The following is a 10,008-nucleotide window of genomic DNA, read 5'->3' on the forward strand; positions in this document are numbered from 1 at the left end:
TTGACCCGCCGGAAAATCTCATCAATGTAGCTTTTCTCAGATGTCTGATATGGTTAGCAATATATTTTTTTCTATACTTTTTATTTCATAAGGGACAATACTTTGCCCATCCTTTTCTTTCAAAAAAAATTATTCATTAAACATCAAGTCGGACAGTATACAAATAATGCACGTAAGCGCGTGTGTGCAGGGCCAAATAATGAACGATGTGCGAGAAGAGCCAATGGATATACCACACCGAGGTCCGCAGGACCGATTGCGGTATATATATCCATTTGGCGAGTCGAGCACAAAGTTCATAGGTCCTCTATGCACAAAAATGCATGCATTGTTTTATACAGCCCCTCCTCTCCCATGTTACTGAGTTGCCCCGATTGTTATTATTTGATTTAAATTCTAGATAATTCTAGATCATTCCAGACCCCTACGAAAAACAGCATGTGCTGATAGGGTGTTCCATCCCACAAGTGGTAAATTAATAAAAAAAAACCCTCGTACAATCCTGCACTCTGACGTCAGAATGCAGGATAGTACTTTCGGTATGACGTCAGAGTGTAGGATAGTGCATTTTGGAAGCAATAGTGCAATTCGCTGAATATCATGTGATCCGATTCGGACCAATCAGATTACAGAACATTCGTGGGAGTTGTGTAATATCAGTTGGATATCATCTTCCTCTGGTCGTAACATAGGAAACAAATCGAACAGTATGTATTTGAATATTCTCGGAAGTATTTAATGGCATAACCATAACAATCTTAAGGAAATCAATCGAGTGCTTGCCCTGATATGGATGCATAGTTCAATGCATAAGGAAATATTCCAAGAACAACACTTTGAAGTGTTGATTATGAAATACTAGTCATATCTATCCAAACATGTGAATTGTGTTATGCACTTGGGGACATTTGCCCGGTCCTTAGATACTCGGTTTTCTGCGTTGTTGATGAGGACTTAATTTTTATTTATATTTTATCAATCGTAGCATTTTGAAAGAAGATATTTTACATGCAGAAGGGACTTTGTCCGTTCGTATCAATGAAGAAAGCCCCGGTTCCCCGGCCCTTGTTGGCCCAGTAGCCCATCTCGGGGCAGGTACCGCAGCTGGGGCAGTTGGGGTAGCTCGACCAGGTGCTGCACTTCTTGGATGGGCTGAAGTTGCAGCTTGAGGTGATGCTCTCGGTGTAAAGGTGGATAGCCCTCATGTGGTCGCACGCTTCGATGAGTGATGTACCCTCGCATCCTGGTTGACTTATCCCCTCGTTGGGGTAGAAATCCTGGTGACCAAGCTGAAAGCGAGAAGTGGAATATGTACTTCATAAAACTGGTCAAGCGATAATATTGATGCAACAAGCCGTCTTAATATCCTAGTGGAGAGGGTGGATAAACTTGGGTAGTACTCTGTAACCAGAGGACGATGTATCAAATACTATATATGCTGAAAATTTCGTGGTGGTTCAATTTTCGCTAATTTCGTGATCAGGTCCTCGTTAAAAAATTCCAATCGGCAAAATGCATATATGTAAGTACAGAGACAATTCAGAACATGAAAATAATGACTCGCCAATACGTCAAACTAGTCCCAAATCGCTAAAATATCTGTAGTACGCTAAAATATTGGCCTATACAGTACTTGATTTCAATTGAGAAAGTTTTGAATTAAACTTTTGTTTATGAAGGAATTACGGATTAAGCAGTGTTAAGCTATTCATCATACACTGTAGATTGTCATTGTAATGACCTAATCATTGTCGATATCATCAGGAGCACTGATTCAATCTTGATCATGTTGTAATTTTGTAATTTGAAATCAGTTTTATTCTCAAAGTGCCATCAGCGCCGTCATTGTCACCACCCCCACCACCACTATAATTACCACTGCTATCATCATCTTAATCCTCTTTATTATCATCTTCATCTTGATCATCATGATTATCATCATTATCATTAACATTGTCGCCAAATCTATCATTTTCATCATCAACATCACCATGATCATTATGATGATGATGATCATTTTCATCATCAGGAATATTGTCGCCACGATTATCATTCCCATGAACATCACCACCGCCGTCATCACCAGCACAGTCATCGTCATCATTATCATCAACACCACCACCACCATCATCATCATCTTCACTATCACCACCACCACACCGCCATCATCACCAACACCCTTACCTGCTCCATTAGCCCAGCGCCGGTAGCACATAATCATCCTCCTCATCATCAACAACACTGCCGCCACGATGATCATTTCCATGAACATCCCCACCGCCATCATCACCAGCACAGTCATCGACATCATCATCACCACCACCACCACCATCATCATCACCTTCACTATCACCACCACCACATCGCCATCATCATCATCACCAACACCCTTACCTGCTCCATTAGCCCAGCGCCGGTAGCACATAATCATCCTCCTCCTCATCATCATTACCAAGAACATTGTCGCCACGATGATCATTCCCATGAGCATCACCACCGTTATCACCAACACAGTCATCGTCGTCATCATCATCACCACCATCATCATTTTCACTATCACCACCACCACCACCACATCGCCATTATCATCACCAACACCCTTACCTGTTCCATGAGCCCTGCGCCGGTAGCACCTCCATCTGAATGTATAGCGTCAACAAAAGATGCATCCGAAGGATCCAGCTTGCATTCTATCTCGTAACCCACAAATTCTGGTCCTGCTGGGTCAAGACCTACATGTAAATAATATAAAAAAAAGTTGATACTTAGAAAAAAAACCTGTAAAATTATACATTCGTAATATCCTGAATATTTTTACACATTTTGACATTCGTACAGATCCATTTAAGCAAATGACGGTATAACAATTACTGTAGAAACAATTTTCCGCTTGAGTGAGCACCACTTACTTTTGAAAAGTTAGTGAAAAATGATTTGCGCAGAACTTTGAGATAGTTATGCGAATAAAAGTAGACCTTAATCATGAAGAACACGTGGAATTTAGCTAATAAAATTGATTTGAAGATATCTTTTACCTTTTTTAACTGGTTTCCTTGCCAAAAAAAACTTTGAAGAGTGCATTGCGCCCCACCCCACTCCCCCCACACACCGAGGCCATCGTAACGATATTTGCTTTACACAGAGCTGTGATTTACATAAAATGGCTTAGGCTTAGTTTCCATTTTGTTAATCATTGTCAAGCTTGGGGAAAGTGTGGAGAAATAAGCATTATGAAAAATTAAATGTAAACCCACTTTAAATGATAAAAACTTAGTGAAAAGAATGCTGGAGATGTCTGATATAAAATTCTGTTCAGATTCAGTTATGTCCTCAGATCCAGCTGGCACAAAAAGGTTAAAGGTTGTGCTTACTAAGTGTTGAAATTTCAATTCGGGTGGCAAAATTGTTCCAAAATGCTTGAATGTATCCGTTTTATTTCAATTGACCAAAAGTGCAAGGGAAATGTATGTGAAATGTTTCGCAGAGTAAGTTTGATTTCACCCTTTCCCCTTGACAAAGCGTGAAAACGAGCATTTCTGCGCAAACAGATTTCTGCGAGCTTTACAAAAATGGACAGTGCTCACTCAAGTGTAACATTCTGCAAGACTTTTACTTTCATTGGATAGATGAGACCCAAATCCACAAATTATATGTGAAGAAATTATCACATGTATAATTTTTTTTAATTTCCAGGGCTTTTTCAAAGTGTAAACTTTTTTGATACGCACTGTATAGTTACATCCGAAATTCGACATTTAATGAGTCTTCGCCCGAGGACAAAGAACGAATTCAAGAATTCAGTATATTATTTAGAATACAGGTCAAATTACAATGAGCAGCTGGAGGGTCTTCAGCTACCATGTTAATATCGGACTTGAGAGTCTGCCAGTCGAAAATGTTATTGGAACAGCTTACAAGTGAAGCAAAGAGTCAAATCCGACGCCTTCGAAGTGGATGTTACAGTTCAACATAACCGACACCGAAACGAAGGATGGTCTGTCACTTGTAATAACGTAACATATACATGTATTATTGGTCTAGAGTCATGAGGGATTTTTTTCTTGCTCCGCGACGTACGACGGATTCAAGAACATAGTAAATGTATTGATAATGCCCGTCAAATGACAATGAACAGCTGGGAGGTCTGTGTCGGAAGTTGGTAAACTGGAACAGCAGTTTCGTCCTCGGTTTCGGAGCTGACGAAAAATAGCTAATGTTGTTGGTCCAGGACGGAACGGCTGTTTTTTATTCGCCAATTTTCGACAAAGACTTTGGTTGTTTACTGTCAAAAAAAAAATGGCTTTGACAATGCATATTTCTTGAACCCATCTTGAACCGTGGAACGACTACTCTCAAGTTTCTCCTGTATGATCGATTGCCCACCTGAAATTCTGCCGACACCAGACCTAGCCTCGCCAGCATACCCTGCGGTGTGCGCCCCCAGACTGTGCCCGATGATGTGCATGCTGCCGTAGGACGCCCCTGTTGTTGACCTGAGTTTCTCTATGAGCTTTCCAATGTCTCGACCGACTACCCGGGTGTTGGCTCGGCTCTGGGCGTAGTTGAGACGCCCGGCACCCTCTTTCCAGTCCACCATTATAACATTGGTGTTCTATTCGAGGGAAACCATGGGAACAAGGAATATATTTGTTTTGTTAGCAAAAGGTTATCTCAGCTTGACCTGCCTGTCCTCAGACCCTATACTTATTTTTACCATGAGCTGTAGTTTAATGATTTATTTAGTTATTTTCTAACTTATGAATTAAGTAAATGAATTCATTACAAAATAACTGAAAAGAGCGGGATCCCCGGCGCTCCTCTGTACTCGCCGTCATTTTTATTTTATTATGAAAATCATCGACGTAATTTTCGCAGCACGTGCACATCAGTACACATACGCTGCACTCCTTTCGGCTGCATCGGCATTGGCCCAGACATCTGCTGACGTCATTTCATACAGCAGGAGGAGGCGGAGTCAACCTGCCAAGATTCTCGAACAGCATACGCGAACCGGGACGCGAACTGAGTTTGAGCATTCCGATCATGGCGACTGCGTGCGCATCATACATCCACAATGACATTGGTGTCCGCAGTGTGCACGTTTGTCCAACAGCACCTTCTGAATTCGGGGATTGTGCACCTTCGATTTTTTTTGCCATGCGCACACTTCTTTACTAAGAATCATTCATTTACTTGTTAACCTGTACATTTAGTTTACGATAAAGAAGAAGACGTTACGGTAGAAGGAGGAGGAAGAGGAGAAGAATAGAAGAAGAAGAAGAAGAGGAAGAGGAGGAAGAGCAGGAACGAGAAGAAGACGAAGAAGAGCAGGAAAGAGAAGAAGATGGAAAAGAATCCGTACAAGAAGGAGAAGATGTAGAAGAAATGGAAGAAGAAGACGTAGAAGAAGGAGGAGGAGGATATGACGAAAAGAATATTTTTTACCTCAGTCAAGAGGGCGTCCTTCATGTCCATAGCCCAGCCAGACGTGTACTCGTCCGTATATCCATGGATGACGAACTTCGTATCTCGGCTCGCCGAGAAATACGATCTGGTGATCGAGGAGGACGATGTGCGGTCTAATTGCTGGCCGTAATTCCTGTTGCTGTTCGTGTACAGCCAGTACCTGATCACAATCGCATCGGGGCTTTCTGGACGGAAGTGATGGCAGATGGGGGCGCCATTTCCATATTCGAAGGTTCCTAGATCACCATACGTCACAGAATCGGCTCTGCCATCTTCATGCAAATTTATCAAAATAAACATGTACAAAAATAATTAGTAAGAAGCATGTAAATCACGCAAACATTGACTGAATTTTAAAAGTTTCCTCAGTTGGTCTAAGAACATTTGGCAAATGGATAAATCCAATCTGTTTTTTTTCTTTTTAAACAGATTTCTATTGTATTTTTATATATATATCTCATAGGCATACTCTGAGAACGATGAGCATTTAACAAATATGTTTTTATATGAATTCTTGTTAACAAAAATGAAGAAATTCTGCAAAATGGAAAAAAAAATGTTTATTTGAAATGAAATGAAATATAAGTCCACTTATCTATAATTTGGTTAATAATGGGTGGGCATTTTTACCCATTTCATGTCGAGATCATGGCACCAAATCAAATCAAATTTAGTCCGATATCTAATTAATGTATTATTCGGATTGCCAGTCAGTTGCTCCATCAAACGAGATGAAATGTTTTCTTTTCATACATTTATATTATTATCATAATGATAGTGTACCTATAACTAAAATCCATACCTTGCTTTAGACTGTTAGAAGTGTTTATATCTTCTAAAATTTGCGCACTTCTCTTTCAACAAAGCTAATAGATAAGTATTGATGATATTTTACCTTCAATGAGGGCTAGCGACACAAAAGCAGCTATAAAGAGGGAGGCTAACATCATCTCGACTTCTCCTGAGTTCTTGAGAATGCAAATGAATTATGCGATAAGATTTAATAGGTTTTATATAATCCCAATATGATGGAAAGGGGGAAATAAGTGTTTTCGGAAAAAAGGGCGGGGCGAAGGTAGCGTTCCCTTGGATAATTGGTAAAACTATTTGATGAAAAAAAATGAGGCGATGACAGCCCTTTTTTAAAGATTTTGCTATGGATTACCTGTTCAGAAATAAATCAGCAAAATTAGAGTAAAAATAACACTATGTAAAAACAATATTTGAAATTGTATTAGAATGTGATTAAATGAAAATGTAAACGATAGTCGATAATTAATGTTTCAGGATCACGTGGTTTGGTTTCCAGTTGGCTGGAAAAGATGTAGGCCCATCGTAGTTTGTAGCATTAATTAAATCTGCAATATTATATTTCTTAAAATCATGTAGGGGGGTAATGTTGACCCACACACCCTTTCTAACTATTATTCGTATGGGATCGTCACAGGTGTGACACTTACTTGTCCCTATATGTATTCACCAGTTAGTTAGTTTTTGAGATTAGTTCAGAGAAAATAATCCGATTCTGGATTTAAGTATTCTTCATGGTTACTGGAAGGGATGAACTATAACAGAGGCCCCTGTCCAATTAAATTATTCATGACTTTGAAAGTATTCGATATACTGACAGCTATGACAGCGAACTTCCAGTCTAGCATATTTGGTTCATTTAAGAGTTGCAACCATGTTAATTTTATCATCATGGCGACCATGACCGTACACAGCCGGGGGGAGGGGGGGGGGGGTGGTACCTTCCAGAAAATTTTGAAAACTTAAATTTTTTTACTGAAAATTTTCACCAAATTCACCAAAAGTGTGCACGGAATCCCTCGATTTCACTTTCTAGAGCCCAAGTGCACAAGAATGCAAGTGCAAAAGCACCCCAGTGACAAGCTTGTTCGCTTTGCTCCCTCAGTTTCGAGTTTCTTCGACAAATTCTGCGTTTGGCTTTGACGGCAACCATCATGTTAACAGACATGAGAGCGTTAAACAGCTAATCACAATCACGGTTGCCATAGAAGTTGCCATATAGCCTGGTACTTGTGTCAGACTTTATAGCCTGGTACTTGTGTCAGACTTTATACCCTAAAAGTTTGTGTCAGAGTTGATACCCCTAAATTGCAACTGGAAGTTTAACAGGTCCCTGGACACAGAACTTTCGTGCAGTAGGAAAATAGAAACAGATTGCATTTGTATCAGATGACACGATCTTGAATCTCGTCATCTGAATTCATTATTAAAACGGGATGTAGACATAACAAAATGATTATCTGAAAATTTTGGTGGCACTGTAAACTTCCGTACAAAATACTCAACCTTTGACGTCGTACGTAGTGCGTATAATCGGTGCATTCCTCCGCACATGTCATATTCAATCCGATTTCATTTCTGCCTTAATCTAGGTCCAGACTTTAAGCAAACAATCTTTATTGCCGACCTAAGGAAGGAGTCAAACGATTTCCGCAATATTTTAATGCATCCTAAACACCGCCAAATACAGGAGTATAATTTACGTATTAGAAATATAGAAGCCTTGCCATGAAATATGTACGAAGTCTGAGTGCATTATGTACGAAGTCTGGGTGCAGTATTTCATGCCCGTTCTTGTTTCTTACTTCTTACTTGCTTTCTCGTCTGTCTATGCTCTTTTATTCTTCCTTCTCTTCCTTTCTTTTCTCTCAGCCCTTTCTTTTTTTAATTGTTTAGTCATATAGTTTTACAGGCATATTCCGACAAGAGCACCTGCTTTCTGGGTTTTTTACGCCTTATTCCATGTACATATATAACATTCATTGTTTTGAAAATTCATGATATTATTGATTTGTATATTCTACATGAAAAATGGATGAAATGTCAATCGGAAGAAACGAATTTTGAATTGAATCGAGTAAGGACCATTAATTGTCATGATTCTTGAGCTTCATGATCTGACACGTAGATTCCCAAATGGTATAGCGCCCCCTCTCGTTATTTGACGAAGCCAGTTGATAATTTATTGTCTCAGTTATCATCTTCATAAGCGAAGGAAGGAATATGACAGGGGGGGGGGGGAAGTGAGAGGGGGAGGGGTGGGTTTGGTGTAGAGTCAGAGATCAGGCCAAAGCACACTGTTTATCATTACAATTAGCTTTATGTTATTTATTGGAATACTTTCTTTTTATTTTAATCAATAGCCTTAACTTGTATGAATTAGTTGAACACGCTAAGACCTTGAAGCACCCAAATGATCTAGTTTAACAAATAATTTGTTAAACTAGATCAAGTGGATGCCTTGAGGCAGTCGATTCAAAGAATTTGATTATTCCAATAGAAACACGATCGCAATTATCAAAAGATGTATGTGTCAATTCACGTCAATACTTTGATCCTATGATTAATGCAAGTTTAATCGTTTCTATAAACAAGGGGCGCAGTGACGAAACATTATGCTAATCAAATTATGATATGTTAGGAAAATAAATCATTAAATGCAATAAGGTTATCTTTCGACAAATAAATATATCATGCCATTTATCAAAGAGCCTTTTTTATATCGACATGTTAAGCTAGAATGATATTAAAAGACGATGATGCTGATAATAGTTTGATTTTAAAGGGATGCTCCCGGCTAAGGATATACAAATTTAAGTAGAGTAAACTTCACAAAGCAAAATGCTGAAAATGTGATCAAAATCGGCTAAAAAATAACGAAGTTATTGAATTTTAAAGATTTGAGTTATTCTGGCGAAACAATTTTTGGCATGTCTTCATAAATATTTATTAGGTGGGCTGATGATTTCATATCCCCACTTTCCCTTTTCTTATGTTATTACATAACATCATAATTGTTTCATAAATGTGCAAATGATGTGTTTCCATTATGATGAAATGATTTGCAGCCATAAATAACCATAATGCTCTTAATCAGTTGTCAATCCAGTTGTTTTAGTTCTTTGTAAAATTTTTCGAATAAACCTAATTTCATATTATAATAAAATTCAAAAGAACAAGTGGGGATATGACATTATCATTTGCAATCGAGGTGGAAAATTTACCCGAATGTGTCACTTTCAGCTAAAAACGTTTATAAAATGCGTCATATAGAATAAAAACCTTATTTTTAGTCATATACGTTTTTTAATAAGCCTCAGTAACTTTTTAAGGACTAAGGAAACATGTAAAAACAAGTCCTTCCGTTCATTTAAATTATGTTGCCATAGTAACACTTCACATTATCACATCTATCGCAATTGCACTTTTCATACATTCGTCGTACCCAATCTTCCGCCATCTTTATCGCTCTTTATATTTTAACTTCACAAAGATGACTTAGAGTCGCACTTAAATACCGAGTTGCATACAGTATGAAAGGCTTGACCGCATTGGTCAGATCGTGTCATGAGGACGCGCACTTATGCGTATCTATCAATAAGATCGCGCGTTGCATATCATGTACGCGTCAGCATTTAAGTGCGATTTAAGTCATACCATACTTAAATCTTTGTGAAACACCCCCAGGATCTCTCTTTCTCAAATCAGCTACCCTATTTCTTACCTTTCCGT

The 10,008-nt window shown here is 38.8% G+C and overlaps 1 protein-coding gene across 1 annotated transcript; it reads right to left on the bottom strand.

Moving 5' to 3' along the window:
• Positions 1 to 903: 903 nt before the first annotated feature.
• Positions 904 to 6,460, bottom strand: LOC121429912 (pancreatic lipase-related protein 2-like). The gene is made up of 5 exons (XM_041627173.1): positions 6,362 to 6,460; positions 5,446 to 5,738; positions 4,384 to 4,612; positions 2,605 to 2,732; positions 904 to 1,289 (listed from the first exon to the last, which is right to left on the bottom strand). The coding sequence occupies exons 1-5, from the start codon at positions 6,414 to 6,416 to the stop codon at positions 1,005 to 1,007; spliced, it is 990 nt and encodes a 329-aa protein (XP_041483107.1). The 5' UTR covers positions 6,417 to 6,460; the 3' UTR covers positions 904 to 1,004.
• Between the last annotated feature and the right edge of the window lie 3,548 nt (positions 6,461 to 10,008).

This window comes from Lytechinus variegatus, chromosome 16 (assembly GCF_018143015.1).
Source record: "Lytechinus variegatus isolate NC3 chromosome 16, Lvar_3.0, whole genome shotgun sequence".
Classification (NCBI taxonomy): domain Eukaryota; kingdom Metazoa; phylum Echinodermata; class Echinoidea; order Temnopleuroida; family Toxopneustidae; genus Lytechinus; species Lytechinus variegatus.

What these genes read in the sequence shown, in the direction of transcription:
- LOC121429912 (XM_041627173.1), bottom strand. Translation starts at nt 6,416, where the DNA reads ATGATGTTAGCCTCCCTCTTTATAGCTGCTTTTGTGTCGCTAGCCCTC. An exon ending in GTCGCTAGCCCTCATTGAAG is followed by an intron (nt 5,739 to 6,361) that starts GTAAAATATCAT and finishes ATTTGCATGAAG; the next exon opens with ATGGCAGAGCCGATTCTGTG. An exon ending in GCGCAGGGCTCATGGAACAG is followed by an intron (nt 1,290 to 2,604) that starts GTAAGGGTGTTG and finishes TCTCGCTTTCAG; the next exon opens with CTTGGTCACCAGGATTTCTA.